Genomic DNA, 17,178 nt, shown 5'->3' with positions numbered 1-17,178 from the left:
CGGCTCTGCTATGCCTGACTCTGGGCCTAGAACTTGGAGGCAAGGCATGGTCCAACCCTAGCTCGGAGATTCCCCGCCAAGTCATCATTGTTCCACCCCAGATTGTCTGACTTTGTGATTCCTCTGTTCTCTGATGGGCCAAAGAGGAAATTCTCAGAGCAACTGCCTCCTCCTCTCTTTCTATCACATACATGCATTGCGCCCGCATAAACACTACAAACAACATAAACAGCAAATACTGCTGAGAGTCAAACACAGTAGCAAACAGTGGCACAACGGGTGCAAAATGTCAGTGACAGAACACATACAAAGAGACCATCTCATAGCTGCGAGAGCAATGCCTGGAGAACAGCTGGGACATGATGGCATAGTGTAAAATAGTCCTCTGTCATCGCAAACACAGAATCATTTCTCTGTCTCTCTCACGCATGCACCCACACCGGAGAGGAAGGAGAGACAGAGACAGACACCCACAGGGGAGTGAGCAGAAACCACTGGTATGGCAGTGCTCCCATACGGCCCCCAAACAGAGGGGGAATATTACAGCCAGTATCACACTCTGCTCACTATAATTACATATGGCTTTTTTATACTATATACTGCACGTGTATGTTGTACATGCCCTTCTTTATAATTTGACTCCAACCATTAAATTGGATTGTGGATTAGTCCTTTTGGGATATTTAAGCAAGAAGGCATAAGGGGGTGTGGTATATGGCCAATATACCATGGCTAAGGGCCGTTCTTAAGCACAACACAATGCAGAGTGGCTGGACACAGCACTTAGCCGTGGTATATTGGCCATATACCACAAACCCCGAGGTGCCTTATTGGTATTTTAAACTGGTTACCAACGTAATTAGAACAGTAAAAACACATGTTTTGTCATACCTGTGGTATACGGTCAGATATACCACAGCTGTCAGCCAATCAGCATTCAGGCTCAAACCACCCAGTTTATATAACTACTGTAGATAAGTAATGACCCTTTATTGATGTGAAAGGACTTGTGGGTATCAAGGGTTAAAGAGGATAAAGAAAAACAGAAATATGTATGTGTTCAGTCTCAGCAGAGGACACACTGTACAGTTAGATTACAATTATAAACTGGGTGGTTCGAGCCCTGAATGCTGATTGGGTGACAGCCATGGTATATTAGACCATATACCATGGGTATGACAAAACTTATTTTTACTGCTCTAATTACGTCGGTAACCAGTTTATAATAGCAATAAGGCACCTCAGGGTTTGTGGTATATGGCTAAGGGCAGAGGGACTAAGTTGGCCTCCCTCCAGCTCAAGGTCTTGGTAATACTATTTTGGCATTGATAAACCAGAGGTGTATTCATTAGTGCAGTGTTGCAATGAAAACTGCTTTTATTGGGCAAATTCAGGTAGGTCCCTCCCCATTTCATCCTGTCTGCTTCCTAGTGAATACATCCTAGCTTCGGAAGGGTCTCATCAGGGAGCAGATAGAATAGTTGTGCTGCACAGAGATAGATAACAGGAGTGTATTATTACAGATTATGCTTGGTATTTTATGAGATTTTGTTGGCCACCATTGAAAATGTCTTTCAAAACGCTCATAATTTGACCTTTAGTTGATCAATTGACATGATTGAATATGGTGTAGAAAGTAGAAACTTTTAAACAAGTACTATAACATCCATCAAGTCATTTCACTGTACTTGAATGTGTGTACAGGAATAGCCTGCCATCTACTGGGGAAGAACTGTTACGATATCTAATGTGCATTGTAAGGAGCATCTTGCAAGCACCTTATCAACACCCATATAAACATAACCATCTTAGTTTTCCTTATGTATTTATGACCTAAACTAGTTGAATATTCACATGTATCAAACAGATTAAAGGTAACATTAAAATGTGAGCCAAAACAGCCTTTATTTGTTTTATTTACAAAGAATACAAAACATGTCTCAAGTTTTTCGTAGTTTTCAAACAGAAATGCATTCACACGTTACATTTAATTGACAACACTTCTGTCCTCTTCATCTGGGATGGAGACACACACCTAGGACACACAGCAGAGAACAAATGTTTTAAAGATGTACGTTGACGGTTTGTTAAAAATGGCAACAATTATAGAGGAAGAATTTATTCTGTAGTATCTAAACATCTGAGGCTCATATAAGTCAGTCAAGGAAGAATTCAATGGAATTCATTCCTAGCAGGTAGTAAATCAGTTTAGTACATGACTAAGCACAGCAAATGACTGTATTTACCATGGTAAGGACAGAAGTCCCCTTTCTCACTTGTGGTGAGTCTTCCTTCCAGACGCAGCTTCTTTGCGGCCTTGTTTCAAACCCTGTAAGAGACAAATAAAGTATTAAAACAGTTCCTTTTGCATTGTAGAACCCGTTTACTCCTGGTATTGAATTCAAAATTAATGTCCGATCAATCATCACACGTGATCCAATCACGTCCCAGATTTTGTCGGAACGTGAATGCAACCTAATGTACACACATAGAAGCCACAATGTGTATTAAATAGGTTTATTACATGAAAGCAATTCCTATCTGCAGTGGGCAAGACAGGATGCGAAGGGGATGTAACTGTACCAGGTAGTATCCAGTGTGGTAACCACTCATGTACCAGGCGAGCAGCATACTGCCCAAAGCCCCATCATCCTCTCCGTCTGGACTCATGGGGGGAGGGGGCGGGATCATCTGACAGAGACAAAACGCCTTCAGACGAGGGAATCTATCGTAACGTTGCAGAGATAAATGTACTAACAAAACACTGCTCAGTAAGCTCCGTGTGTGTTCTCTATCAGCAACACTAAACAGTCGAGAGGGGGTTTGACTCTTTATTCAGACAGTAAGGAAGATCAGAGTGGGAAACAGGCAGGTGGAGAAACAGTGGGAAAGGTGGAAGCAGGGATTGAACACTTGTCTCCGGTGAAGAGTTGTGACTCATGCCGTGGACTATTACCACGGCAACACAGCTCTGCACCAGAGAAAATATTTCTGCACTCCATCTTACCGGTGGCCCACAGGGCATCATAGGAGGCCATCCTGGAGGGGCAGGCCTGGAGGCCCCAGGTCGCCTTGAGTCTCCCTGTAGACAGACCAACAACTTCAATGTGCAGCACACTCCATTGTCAAAGGATTCACTCCATTACCACTTACAGGGGTTTTATATTTAAATTCCCCAGATCGGCATCTTTAGCAACTTCCAAATGAAAACAAAGTTCACCTAAATTCCATCATTTGTTAGGTCTTTTATTTCCTTGGAGTAATGCATTGTTACATTTACATTTCAATCATTTAGCATTCAACTGGTGTCTGGGTAAGACAACCACATAACAAAAAAATAAAAATGCATGGACGAATAGTGACTGACAAACTACAATTAGGATCTGCTTACCATTCTGAAGCCAGGCATTGGAGGGGGACCTGGGGGAAAGCCAGGAAAGCTTGGACCCAACATGGGAGATCCTTTGGGGGATTTGAATTTGGGTTTAGAGCGTGGCACATGACTGTGAGGGTGTGGGGTGGACGACCTGTCGCTCTCCTCTGTAGAAGACTCTGCTTCTTTAACCTGCATTACAGAAAGAGACACAAGAACACTGACAAAATGTTCCCAGTCAGATGTGTTCAAGGGGCTGAATACATAAATGGTGGTCCACTAGTCTGGTGGAACCAGCCTGATCTAGTTCACGTGCAGTAAAACAGTATGGTGAATGCAGCGATCATCCTCACAAACAGCCTAAACGTACCTTACTGGGGGCTTCCTCATCTACCTCTGAGCTCTCTATCAGAAGGTCTCGGAGGTTCTGCTCCTCCTCGTTCCCATAGTGTGTGAACACAACTATACAGGTGCCCCTCTGCTCATCTATGGATGAGATCGTGGCAGAGTACAATTTGCCATCTTTAGACCAGTAGGCACAGCAGGGGTCTCCGACTCGCCACTGCAACACAACACATGTTGTATAACTGTTAGACTAGACCCATTAAAGGAAGAGTTAACAGATCATTTTTAATGGGTTGTTGTGTTCTTATAACGTACCACCTACCTCTTTATCCAGAGGAGCATTGCTTCTCTTTCTGCTGCGGTTGTTTCTGTTGTTTTTTCGTTTCTTTCCAGGGTTGTCTCTCTCTGAGCTTTGTGTGTCCTCCTCACCTTTCAGGGCAGTCTGACAGTCAGGATCAATAGTTAAAAAAGAATCAAAATGTGAGCATGACAGAGGGATAATATTACATTTTCAAGGACACTTTTCTGAGTTGCTGCTTTAGGAGACATGTCTACAACGACACACTGTAGCTGTACATGCATGGTTCTCAACCGAAGTATCAAAACCATTCTAACAAAGAGGAAAATAAGACATGCTTTATTTGCAGAATACTGTCAATGAGGTGGCAAACAAAGTTATAACACTGTAAAGGCACCTTAAATGATGCAACTGCTTTGTCGTAGGCCTTTATCAGTGCAGTGTCATCCCAAATGTCAGAATCGTCACTCTGGGAAAATAAGAAAATGAGTTTAAGAGCAATCAACCATCTGAGTGACTTTTACTTAGCAAATGCTTTCTATTTAGCTACTAGCAAGACAGATAAAGCCAGATTCCATCTAGCCAGTTGTGATGCACTGGCACTGCTCTATATTCCTACATAATAAACGGGTCAGTTAGATAACCAGCTGGCCAGGCTAACTAGCATCTAGTCATACAACATGGCCAGCTGATCATTTTTAATCTAATGTCAGTCACTTTCCTAGATCCCCGCTAACCAGATATCTAATTGAAACTGTTTTGGGAATGGGCCATCAGACTTGAGTGACTGATGCTGGCATATCTGCTGACAAACTGCCTTGTTACCACTAACATCAATGATTATGATAACTGACCCTTCCCTGAAACTCTGGTGCAGTGTTGTGGAGAATACTCTGAAAATATAGTTTACCAAGATTCCAGCGGACTAAACTACCATTCCATGGTGAAGGAAGTATCAAGATACCAATTTCTTAAAATGGGAGGTTAAGCTAGAATAAAGCTCCCATTAAAAAAAAGGTGTTTACTTAGCTAACTAATGTTAATTTGAAGTAGTAGTTCACTACATCCAAACTAAACTAATGTGTGAAACATTATATCAAAAAAGTAATTACACTACTGTTCCAAGATTTGAATTTAGTTAAACTACCACCAAGTTACTGCAAAACGTAGTTAAATTACAAGTTTAACTACATGTAGCTAGTTCAATACTCCCCAACACTGCTTTGGTGCCAGATTTAGACCCAATAGTTAGCTATTAACTAGCTAATGTTAGCTAGTTGGTATCTATCCAATCAGCAAACAACTAGCAAACCAATCTACACACTTAGCTAGCTATGTACTGACTGAGTAGCTACATAAATGATAACTTACTTGTGCAGCTCCACGAGCAAAAAGCACATCTTTACACCCATGTGCCATGAATACGCAGAAATATGGCTGCTCTCACAGCTTTGATAGTCCCTAGCTACTGAAGCAACGTGCGTCGCTGGCTGACGTTTCTAAGTAAAAATGACGTATAAAAACGGCGACAAAAAATTGTTAGCACGTTGGCTTGGGAACGAACTAACACTTTTGTTTACCTAGCTAGCTAGATTTGCGTGTAAATACGATGATAGATCCTGCTTTAGGTTCTTTGGGTGCTCAGATTGTCTTGGCTGCGTCCAGTGATGAGAATCATCCTCCAGAAAACATTATTGACGGGTGAGACGGGTTTATTTATTTACTCTTTCTAAAATATAATTTATTACCTCTGTGCCTATCTAGTATGTTGTTAGATAGCTAAACTAACCTAAACTTCCTGTATGTCAGAGTAGCTAGCTAGCTAGTCAGATATGATGTGTAATGTTGATAGCTAGCTACATGTTTTGTTGTTAAAATCAAGATTAAAAAGCTACTAGTTATGGTAGCGTGAGAAGAGCTAGCGAGCTAACGTTAAGTCTTGTACAGACACCCAACAATATTTCCACACAAAGCCAACATGCTGCTGCTTTACAATGTCATGTTACACCAGTCAGTAACGCACAGCCAGCATCCCCACGCCACACCACACCATTCATTAACTCATCACCACTGTGCATACCTTGATGAGTCACTTTCTCTCTTCTCAGGAACACTGAAACATTTTGGATGTCCACTGGAATGTTTCCACAGGAGTTCATAATCCGCTTCGCTGAATCTATGAAAATTGCCCTTGTGACAATGCACTGTTATAATGGTATGAAACAAGGTCAAAAGTAACGTATCAAATGGCACACTAAGTATTGGTGTATGTTTAGTTACTAGTTTGATCATGTTGCTTGAAATGTATCCGTTATTTTGTTCTTGTTGTCTTTCAGTTAAGACTCTTAAAATTGAGAAGAGCATCTCAGATGATGCTACTGACTTTGAAGCTATTTCAGAAAAAGGTAAGCGAAGCCACTACGGCTCCACAGTGCCTCAAAGCAAATGAAGTCTGCCTTTCAAAGCAGTATTGTAATCTTCATTGCATCTTGTTTCAGAATTTGAACACACAGAGGGGCATCTTCAAACAAATGATATTCCAGTGAGTTGACTTCCTATTCTAATCTACGTAATGTTCTACATGGTGTCTGCAAATGGCATATACTGTATATACACATGACTTTGAGTAGTCTTGTTTTTTTCTCTTTACAGCTAAATGGAACGACTGCAACACACTTGCGCTTCATCGTTACCTCTGGATATGACCATTTTGTCTCGGTACACAGGGTCAGTGTAGAGTGAAATATATAGTACCTTCTCATAATGTACAGCTCTACTTATTAAGGAGTTTGTCTGAGTATCTAATATGTTTTACATTGCGTCATTTTTTTTAATACTTTTTTTGTAATGAAACAGGATTTAATGTTACATCACCTGAGGCACAATTAATAGTTTGTTTCATTCTACCTGTTCACCAAATCCAAATTGCAATACAATCTGTTCAATAAATCTGACTACTGCTGTAATCTGCTAACAGTTGCATTTGATCCAAAGCATATGGTGACAGTTGATGTAAAGTAGAAACAAGGCAGTATTCAAACTTCAAAGGTTCTCCAGCTGTAGATGGAGTTGTTAAGGATTTTCTAAACTCATGCATTTGTGTGCTGCAGAGGTAGCCTGGCCAAAGATGGATTTTCAGAAGACATATTTCCCTCATTAAAATGCAAATCAATTTATAACATTTTTGACATGTTTTTCAGGATTTTTTTGTTGTTATTCTGTTTCTCACTGTTCAAATAAACCTACCATTAAAATTATAGACTGATCATTTTTGTCAGTGGGCAAACGTACAAAATCAGCAGGGGATCAAATACTTTTTTCCATCACTGTAACGATGGTCATTATAGCTAAACAGTTCTATTTTTGTTTCATCAGACCAGAGGACATTTCTCCAAAAAGTACAATCTTTGTCCCCATGTGCAGTTGCAAACCATAGTCTGGCTTTTTTTAATGGCGGTTTTGGAGCAGTGGCTTCTTCCTTGCTGATCGGCCTTTCAGGTTTTGTCGATATAGGACTCGTTTTACTGTGGATATAGATACTTTTGTACCCGTTTCCTCCAGCATCTTCACATGGTCCTTTCCTGTTGTTCTGGGATTGATTTTCACTTTTCGCACCAAAGTACGTTCATCTCTAGGAGACACAACGCGTCTCCTTCCTGAGCGGGATGACGGCTGCGTGGTCCCAGGGTGTTTATACTTGCGTACTATTGTTTGTACAGATGAACGTGGTACCTTCAGGCATTTGGAAATTGCTCCCAAGGATGAACCAGATTTGTGGTGATCTACAATTTGTTTTCTGAGGTCTTTGCTGATTTCTTTTGATTTTTCCCATGATGTCAAGCAAAGACGCACTGAGTTTGAAGGTAGGCCTTGAAATACATCCACAGGTACACCTCCAATTGACTCAAATGTCAATTAGCCTATCAGAAGCTTCTAAAGCTATGACATAATTTTCTGGATTTTTCCAATCTGTTTAAAGGCACAGTCAATTTAGTGTATGTAAACTTCTGACCAACTGGAATTGTGATACATTGAAATCATTTGTAAACAATTGTTGGAAAAATGACTTGTGTCATGCACAAAGTAGATGTCCTAACCAACATGCCAAAACTATAGTTTGTTAACAAGAAATTTGTGGAGTGGTTGAAAAACGAGTTAATGACTACGACCTAAATGTATGTAAACTTCCGATTTCAACTGTAGTCTTTTACTTCGAGGTTATATATATATATATAAAAAGAGAATACATTTGTTAGTATGAGGTTGTTGTCCCTGACTCCATGTTACGTGAATAAGAGCAATTTTCTTTTTTTTATCCACCCGTCATTTAAAGAGGGAGAGTAAATATGAAACCAGAGGAGGGAAAGATGAAAGTGAAGAGAAAGGAGAAGACTGAACATGTGAGGAAAGTTTAAAGTTGTCACTTGATCAATAATCAAATGTCCACTACGTGTGTTAAACAAGGGATGCAAAACAGAAACATGACGCTAATGTAGAAAACAACTCTGCAAAAATGTACATAGCCATAATTTTTTTCAGAATATAAAAATATTTATTCTCATGAAGCTGAGAGTAAATATCCATCTCAAGCTGAAGTACAATGTACAAGTGTTTTACGCTTTAAAATGGTTCAAAGCTTTTTTTTGTGAGGAAAAATACATATGGATTTATTATTCAGTTGGATTCAATGAAATTAGAATTCTTGTTCTAAAATTAATTCTAGAGTTCTGAAAGTGATTAAAAAGTAACCTTTACATTTGTAGTAAAAAAAAAAAGATTTATTTAATAGTATAATATGCATGATATAAAGTTACTTTCTGCTTCATGTTTATGCTATTTTCATAAAGAAATATATTTTCAAAATAGTATGTCTTTTTAATGTAATAACAAAAACAATCAAGACCTGTAAAATATATATTTTACAGGTCTTGATTGTGTGTGTGTGTGTATGTATATATATATATATGTGTGTATATATATATATATATATATATATATATATGCTAATGTTTAAGAGTATTATATGTTTGTAAATGGTACTATTTGTAAATGTGAAGTAAATGCAGGGAGTACAAACCATGCACACTTGTAGAAACAAACCTTTAAATTTAAAAAGTTCTCACTTCAAAAAGACAGTTACAAGTAGCATTTTAAATGTACGTGACATTAATATAATGCTATCTATTAGCATCAGATGTACAATAGGAATACCACTCCGCTTGGATAAAAAAAGCTTTAGATAAAACACAGATTATATACACATACAGTACCACCAGTACAGAAACAAGAAAGACAGTCCCTTACGTTTCAGTAAATTAACATAGAAAACACTTAAATGTACCAAGGAAATGACACATTCACACAGACAGTATCGCTTAGTGTAACAATCATCAAAATAGTAGTTGCAGAGGGACTCATTTTGAGCCTGCAGACATCCTGTCTGGTGGTCCCTCTCTGTCCCAGTCCTCCCTCTTGTGAAGGGAACGAAGGCGACATCTTGGTGGACTTCAACTGTGTGTTTCTGCCAGTTAGGAGTCTAACCGGATAGAACAGGAGACACGGTCTTCCACCACAACACGGGCGAGTTGGAATGGGGGCAGATGATAGCATGGAATCCAAGGGAACTTTGTTCATTGTGTGTCTATGGAAGCTAAGGGAGTCTATGTATGTAGCAAGTATACTATGGTGTTTTCACTGTAGGGGAACGAGTGTTCAGTCCCTGAGTGTGTATATGTGTGTGTCTAGATGGTCTCCACGTAATTGGCTGGAAAGAGTCCCTGTCGTCCATCTTTAGTGCAGCCTCGCCACCAGGCCTTGTCCACGGTCTCCACCGCAGTTATGATGTCACCTGGCTCAAAGGAGATCTCTGATTCATCCTCTGTGAGAAAGGCAAGACTAACACTCAGAGAGATTCATAGTGTGTGTCTGTGTGTATGTGTAGGTGTGCATGTGTGTCCATGGTTACATTGAGAACTGACCTGCTTGGTAGTCATAGAGAGCTCTTACACACGTCTGAAACAGAGAAAAGCAATCATGAATGGCCCCTGTCTGAGGAAAATGTCACAATTTACTATTTTTCCCATTGCAGTGCCCTCGCCTGGTTGTCATCGACATGACATTCATATTAAATGAGTCAGTGTTTTTTAATTCTGGTCCTGGAGACCCAAAGACCAGCACTAACACACCTTTAATAACTTATCAACTAATCATCAAGTCTTTTTATTAATACTGGGCTGGAACAAAGGTCTGCACACCATGTGGGTCTCCAGGACCGGGTTTGAAGCCCAGTAGTGAATAGGATGGCAGGTGGCAGGGTACTTTGTGTGTTTCCATACCTCTTGACTTTGTGTAACATTCCATACCTCTTGTCCATTCTCTGAAATCTCCTGGACCTCATTCTCTTCAACAAAGTCCTCCTCCTCTTCGTCAAAACAAACAGCCAACTCTGGAGTACCTTGGTCCCTTTCAGGTGGACTCATGGATCGTTCTGGAAAAGAGGAACATGACAGTGGTTGGATTCTGGTTCCCTACCCTACGCTAAGCTAGTGTATACTTTTCAATCGCCTTCATGGATTTAAAAGCCCACGAGGAAGAGGATTCCTGGAAAAGGATAGGGAATTGCAATGTAGGCTTCTGGTATGTCTATTCTATGTTATCTCGTTAACATGAAGGGTTCATTCAGTTTCAGAGCAAATTGGGTAATGTAGGCTATCGTAGATACCTCTCACTGGATGAGTGTGGTAACATACCTGTACCATTGTGTTCCACCAACTCCTCCTCCTCTGTCACCCCATTGGTGGACGGGACCACAACCTTTTGTGTGATTAGCTGAAGAATAACCTCTGCATCTGAAACATAACATGTCAGTGGTTAGATTGTGTCAGTGATGTGTCACACACTTTTTCCACAACCTTCTCATTACATAAAACTCTTCTTCTCTTTCAATTGTTGTATTTAGCCTGTTTATTTTAATTAAATGTTTTATAATAGGACAGGCCTATACAAGACGCAAAACAATATACACTACTGGTCAAACGTTTTAGAACACCTACTCATTCAGGTTTTTTCTTTATTTTTACTATTTTCTACATTGTAGAATAATAGTGAAGACAACAAAACTATGAAATAACACATATGGAATCATGTAGAAACCAAAAAAGTGTTAAACAAATCACAATATATTTGATATTCTTCAAAGTATCAACTCTTTGCCTTGATGACAGCTTTGCACACTCTTGGCATTCTCTCAACTAGCTTCATGAGGTAGTCATCTGGAATGCATTTCAAATGCCTTGTAAAAAGTTAATTTGTGGAATTTCTTTCCTTCTTAATGCGTTTGAGCCAATCAGTTGTGGGGTATACAGAAGATAGCCCTATTTGGTAAAATACCAAGTCCATATTTTGGCAAGAACAGCTCAAATAAGCAAAGAGAAACGACAGTCCATCATTACTTTAAGACATGAAGGTCAGTCAATACGGAACATTTAAATAACTTTTTGCAGTCGCAAAAACCATCAAGCGCTATGATGAAACTGACCGTCACAGGAATGGAAGACCCAGAGTTACCTCTACTGCAGAGGATACGTTTATTAGAGTTACCAGCCTCAGAAATTGCAGCCCAAATAAATGCTTCACAGAGTTCAAGTAACAGACACATCTCAACATCAACTGTTCAGAGGAGACTGTGAATCAGGCCTTCATGGTCGAATTTCTCCAAAGGAACCACTACTAAAGGACACCAATAATAAGAATAGACTTGCTTGGGCCAAGAAACACGAGTAATGGACATTAGACCGGTAGAAATTTGTCCTTTGGTCTGGAGTTCAAATTGGAGATTTTTGGTTCCAACCGCCGTGTCTTTGTGAGACGAGGTGTGGGTGAACGGATGATCTCCCATGTTTATTTCCCACCGTAAAGCCTGGAGGAGGAGGTGTGATGGTGTGGGGTGCTTTGCTGGTGACACTGTCTGTGATTTTGTTAGAATTCAAGGCACACTTAACCAGCATGGCTACCACAGCATTCTGCAGCAATACGCCATCCCATCTGGTTTGGGCTTAGTGGGACTATCATTTTGTTTTTCAACAGGACAATGACCCAACACACCTCCAGGCTGTGTAAGGGCTATTTGACCAAGAAGGAGAGTGATGGAGTGCTGCATCAGATGACCTGGCCTCCACAATCACCCGACCTCAACCCAATTGAAATGGTTTAGGATGAATCGGACCGCAGAGTAAAGGAAAAGTAGCCAACAAGTGCATGTGGGAACTCCTTCAAGACTGTTGGAAAAGCATTCCAAGGGCCTCCCGAGTGGCGCAGTGCCACTAGAGATTCTGGCTTTGAGTCCAGGCTCTGTCGCAGCCGGCCGGAGACTCATGAGATGGCGCACATTTGGCCCAGCGTCGTCCGGGTTAACCTGTTAGGGCTAGGGGGCAGTATTGACTCGGCCGGATAAAAAACGTACCCGATTTAATCTGGTTACTACTCCTGCCCAGTAACTAGAATATGCATATAATTATTGGCTTTGGATAGAAAACACCCTAAAGTTTCTAAAACTGTTTGAATGGTGTCTGAGTATAACAGAACTCATATGGCAGGCAAAAACCTGAGAAGATTCCAAACAGGAAGCGCCCTCTCTGACAAGTTGTTGTTCATCTTGGCTCTTTTTATTGAAGACTGAGGATCTTTGCCGTAATGTGACACTTCCTACGGCTCCCATAGGCTCTCAGAGCCCGGGAAAAAGCTGAATGATATCGAGGCAGCCTCTGGCTGAAACACATTATCGCGTTTGATTAGTGGCTGGTCAGAGTACTCTGAGACTCACGCTCGTGCACGAGGGCACGAGATGTATTTATTTTCTCTCTCTTTGTACGTATACAGGCTTTCCCGGTCGGAATATTATCGCTTTTTTACGAGAAAAATGGCATAAAAATTGATTTTAAACAGCGGTTGACATGCTTCGAAGTACGGTAATGGAATATTTAGAATTTTTTTGTCACGAAATGCGCCATGCTCGTCACCCTTATTTACCCTTTCGGATAGTGTCTTGAACGCACTAACAAAACGCCGCTATTTGGATATAACTATGGATTATTTGGGACCAAACCAACATTTGTTATTGAAGTAGAAGTCCTGGGAGTGCATTCTGACGAAGAACAGCAAAGGTAATAACATTTTTCTTATAGTAAATCTGACTTTGGTGAGTGCTAAACTTGCTGGGTGTCTAAATAGCTAGCCCTGTGATGCCGGGCTATCTACTGAGAATATTGCAAAATGTGCTTTCACCGAAAAGCTATTTTAAAATCGGACATATCGAGTGCATAGAGGAGTTCTGTATCTATAATTCTTAAAATAATTGTTATGTTTTTTGTGAACGTTTATCGTGAGTAATTTAGTAAATTCACCGGCAGTGTTCGGTGGGAATGCTAGTCACATGCTAGTCACATGCTAATGTAAAAAGCTGGTTTTTGATATAAATATGAACTTGATTGAACAAAACATGCATGTATTGTATAACATAATGTCCTAGGGTTGTCATCTGATGAAGATCATCAAAGGTTAGTGCTGCATTTAGCTGTTGTTTGGGTTTATGTGACATTATATGCTAGCTTGAAAAATGGGTGTCTGATTATTTCTGGCTGGGTACTCTGCTGACATAATCTAATGTTTTGCTTTCGTTGTAAAGGCTTTTTGAAATCGGACAGTGTGGTTAGATTAACGAGAGTCTTGTCTTTAAAATGGTGTAAAATAGTCATATGTTTGAAAAATTGAAGTTTTTGCATTTTTGAGGTATTTGAATATCGCGCTACGGGATTACACTGGCTGTTGAGTAGCCCATAGAAGTTAAGGGAGGGTTTGGCCGGCAGGGATGTCCTTGGCCATCGCACACTAGCGACTCCTGTGGCGGTCCGGGCGCAGTACCCGCTGACACGGTAGGCAGGTGCACAGTGTTTCCTCCGACACATTGGTGTGGCTGGCTTTCGGGTTAAGCGGGTATTGTGTCAAGAAGCAGTGCGACTTGGTTGGGTTGTGTTTCAGAGGACGCACGGCTCTCGATCTTCACCTCTCCCGAGTCTGTACGGGAGTTGCAGCGATGAGACAAGACTGTAACTACCAAATGGATACCACGAAAAAGGGGTAAAAAAGATTTTAAAAATAAATAAAAAGGAAAACCATTCCAGGTGAAGCTGGTTGAGAGAATGCCAAGAGTGTGCAAAGCTATCATCAAGACAAAGGGTAGCTATTTGAAGAATATCAAATATATTGTGATTTGTTTAACACTTTTTTGGTTTCTACATGATTCCATATGTGTTGTTTTCTAGTTTTGATGTCTTTACTATTATTCTACAATATAGAAAATAGTAAAATAAAGAAAAACCTTGAATGAGTAGGTGTTCCAAAACTTTTGACCGGTAGTGTACAAAGTATACCTATTACTGCTGGCTCCTCTTCTGAAAGCTCGACCAGGAATGGCTCAGCAGAGACCTGGCTGTAATCGGATTGGCCCTTCTCTTGTCCAGCTTCCTTTGCCTCCTCTCCTTCCTCTGCCATAGGCTCCTGCACTGATGTAGGGTCTGAATCCTGTGCTGAGCCCTCCCATCCCTCCTCCATATTTGGATTTGGCTCTGTATTCTCAATGCTGGGCTCTGGCTCTGCCTGGTCTTCATCTTCCTCTTCCTCCACCAGTACAACTTGTACAGCTGTGTACTGCTCTGGAAGAGAGATAATTACCAATTACCAATGGTAAACTGAGAACCCACTATAATGGTATGACAGACATCAATGGTCATTCTACAGTAGGCTGTGTGTATGATGGGGAACTACCTGTTGGCTGCAGTGGACTCTCTGGCACAGGGGCAGTAGGAGGCTGTGGTGCTGAGACAGGCTTCAGGGAAACTAGGGGACAGGGGAAGCACTCAGGCTGGGACTGGGGAGAGTGGGGCAGGAACTGGGCCTGGAGCTGGTTCTCTAGAGGGGAGGTGGGGGACATGTTGGTGAGGAGGCCTGGAGAGGCTAGGAGGGCAGAGGGCTGGGTTTGGAGCTGAGACTGGGGGCTGGGTGATGGGAGAGTAGCCTGGGCTGAGACAGGTGGGGAAGAGTGGAGGGCCGATTTCGGAGGGGACACCAGGGGCGCGCGAGGGCTATGGGGAGAGGTGATTGGGCGGAAGATGGGGCTGGGCGGGGACATGGTGCGGTGGAAGGGGGAGGTTGGGAAGCGGGAGAAGGGTGAGACCAATGTGGGACTGCGGGGGGAAGTGATGGTGGGGCTGTCCGATTTCCCAAAGTTGAATGCTGTGTCAGTCAGGCTGCGCTGGTACCGCCTTAATGGAGGTTTGCCTGTGTGGAGAGAGAGAGGGAGGGAAGATAGACCAACATGAAGAAATACACTGCAACCAGGCAGATAATGGTTGTTAAGGGTCATGCATGATTGACTGTTACTGGCTTCATAATCACACATTGCGTAGAGCCACTTCTGGTTTGTCAACACTTATAAACACACACACTGGACTTACCTGTGCGGGGGGAGCCAGGGCTGGATGGGCTATGGGATGATACTGATGACAGCTGTCTGAAGAACTCTCTGGGGTTCATGGAGCGCTGTGATACCAGCATTGCTGCCTCCTACAGGTAGGAGGAGGAATCACACCATGCTTTACTGAACGATGTAAAGGAAACTACAGGTCTCAATAGTCTAGAGCTGCCTCCTCTACTCCTTCCTCTCCATTCCTTTCCTTCATCTGCGCTGGCTTGACAGAAGCAGACAGGTTCCTATAAAAGGCCATATTCCTTTGACCTATCCTGTGTTTTCAGATCTGTGCAGATGAAGGACAGCAGACTATGAGAGGAAGCCATTTCAGAGCATTGGGATTAGAGATCGACCAATTAAATCGGAATGGACGATTAATTAGGGCCGATTTCAAGTTTTCATAACAATCGGTAATCAGCCTTTTTGGACACCGATTATGGCCGATTACATTGCACTCCACGAGGAGACTGCGTGGCAGGCTGACTACCTGTTATGCGAGTGCAGCAAGGAGCCAAGGTAAGGTGCTAGCTATCATTAAATGTATCTTATAAAAAAACAATCTTAACATAATCACTAGTTAACTACACATGGTTGATGATATTACTAGTTTATCTAGCTTGTCCTGCGTTGCATATAATCGATGCGGTGCCTGTTAATGTATCATTGAATCACAGCCTACTTCGCCAAACGGGTGATTTAACAAGCGCATTCGCGAAAAAAGCCCTGTCGTTGCACCAATGTGTACCTAACCATAAACATTAACCCCGTTCTTAAAATCAATACACAAGTATATATTTTTAAACCTGCATATTTAGTTAATATTGCCTGCTAACATGAATTTCTTTTAACTATTGTGTCACTTCTCTTGCGTTCAGTGCAAGCAGAGTCAGGGTATATGCAGCAGTTTGGGCCGCCTGGCTCGTTGCGAACTGTGTGAAGACTATTTCTTCCTAACAAAGACAGCCGACTTCGCCAAACGGGGGATGATTTAACAAAAGCGCATTTGCGAAAAAAGCACAATCGTTGCACGACTGTACCTAACCATAAACATCAATGCCTTTCTTAAAATCAATACACAGAAGTATATATTTTTAAACCTGCATATTTAGGTCAAAGAAATTCATGTTAGCAGGCAATATTAACTAGGCAAATTGTGTCACTTCTCTTGCGTTCATTGCACGCAGAGTCAGGGTATATGCAACAGTTTGGGCCGCCTGGCCAGTTGCGAACTAATTTGCCAGAATTTTACATAATTATGATATAACATTGTGCAATGTAACAGCAATATTTGACTTATGGATGCCACCCGTTAGATAAAATACAAAATGGTTTCGTATTTCACTGAAAGAACAAAGTTTTGTTTTCGAAATGATAGTTTCCGGATTTGACCATATTAATGACCTAAGGCTCGTATTTCTGTGTGTTATTATATTATAATTGAGTTTATGATTTGATAAAGCAGTCTGACTGAGCGGTGGTAGGCAGCAGCAGCAGGCTCGTAAGCATTCATTCAAACAGCACTTTCCTGCATTTGCCAGCAGCTCTTCGCTGTGCTTCAAGCATTGCGCTTTTTATGACTTCAAGCCTATCAACTCCTGAAATTAGGCTGGCAATACTAAAGTACCTATTAGAACATCC

The 17,178-nt window shown here is 41.4% G+C and overlaps 3 protein-coding genes across 3 annotated transcripts in view; 1 reads left to right on the top strand and 2 right to left on the bottom strand.

The window, feature by feature from the left end:
- Positions 1-1,886: 1,886 nt before the first annotated feature.
- On the bottom strand, positions 1,887-5,528 carry smn1 (survival of motor neuron 1, telomeric). The gene is made up of 9 exons (XM_014172446.3): positions 5,388-5,528; positions 4,414-4,485; positions 4,041-4,160; positions 3,744-3,935; positions 3,392-3,565; positions 3,008-3,082; positions 2,584-2,691; positions 2,247-2,329; positions 1,887-2,035 (listed from the first exon to the last, which is right to left on the bottom strand). Exons 1-8 carry the CDS (start codon positions 5,433-5,435, stop codon positions 2,273-2,275), a joined length of 846 nt encoding a protein of 281 aa, XP_014027921.1. The 5' UTR covers positions 5,436-5,528; the 3' UTR covers positions 1,887-2,035; positions 2,247-2,272.
- Positions 5,529-5,554: 26 nt separating this feature from the next.
- On the top strand, positions 5,555-7,263 carry hspb11 (heat shock protein, alpha-crystallin-related, b11). The gene is made up of 5 exons (NM_001146578.1): positions 5,555-5,717; positions 6,125-6,231; positions 6,353-6,421; positions 6,515-6,558; positions 6,669-7,263. The coding sequence occupies exons 1-5, from the start codon at positions 5,626-5,628 to the stop codon at positions 6,756-6,758; spliced, it is 402 nt and encodes a 133-aa protein (NP_001140050.1). The 5' UTR covers positions 5,555-5,625; the 3' UTR covers positions 6,759-7,263.
- Positions 7,264-8,545: 1,282 nt separating this feature from the next.
- The window catches only part of si:dkey-40c11.2 (uncharacterized), a 61,701-nt gene continuing 53,068 nt past the window's right edge, over positions 8,546-17,178 (bottom strand). The window contains exons 10-16 of the mRNA XM_014172445.3: positions 15,527-15,635; positions 14,838-15,350; positions 14,444-14,725; positions 10,766-10,864; positions 10,379-10,503; positions 9,995-10,028; positions 8,546-9,894 (exon numbers count right to left, since the gene is read on the bottom strand). Of these exons, the coding sequence (XP_014027920.1) occupies positions 9,758-9,894; positions 9,995-10,028; positions 10,379-10,503; positions 10,766-10,864; positions 14,444-14,725; positions 14,838-15,350; positions 15,527-15,635 (1,299 nt within the window). The 3' untranslated portion in view covers positions 8,546-9,757. The remainder of the gene's footprint in view (positions 9,895-9,994; positions 10,029-10,378; positions 10,504-10,765; positions 10,865-14,443; positions 14,726-14,837; positions 15,351-15,526; positions 15,636-17,178) is intronic.

Source organism: Salmo salar, chromosome 24 (assembly GCF_965601325.2).
Source record: "Salmo salar chromosome 24, fSalSal1, whole genome shotgun sequence".
Classification (NCBI taxonomy): domain Eukaryota; kingdom Metazoa; phylum Chordata; class Actinopteri; order Salmoniformes; family Salmonidae; genus Salmo; species Salmo salar.
This window is presented reverse-complemented; position numbering and strand designations above follow the sequence as displayed.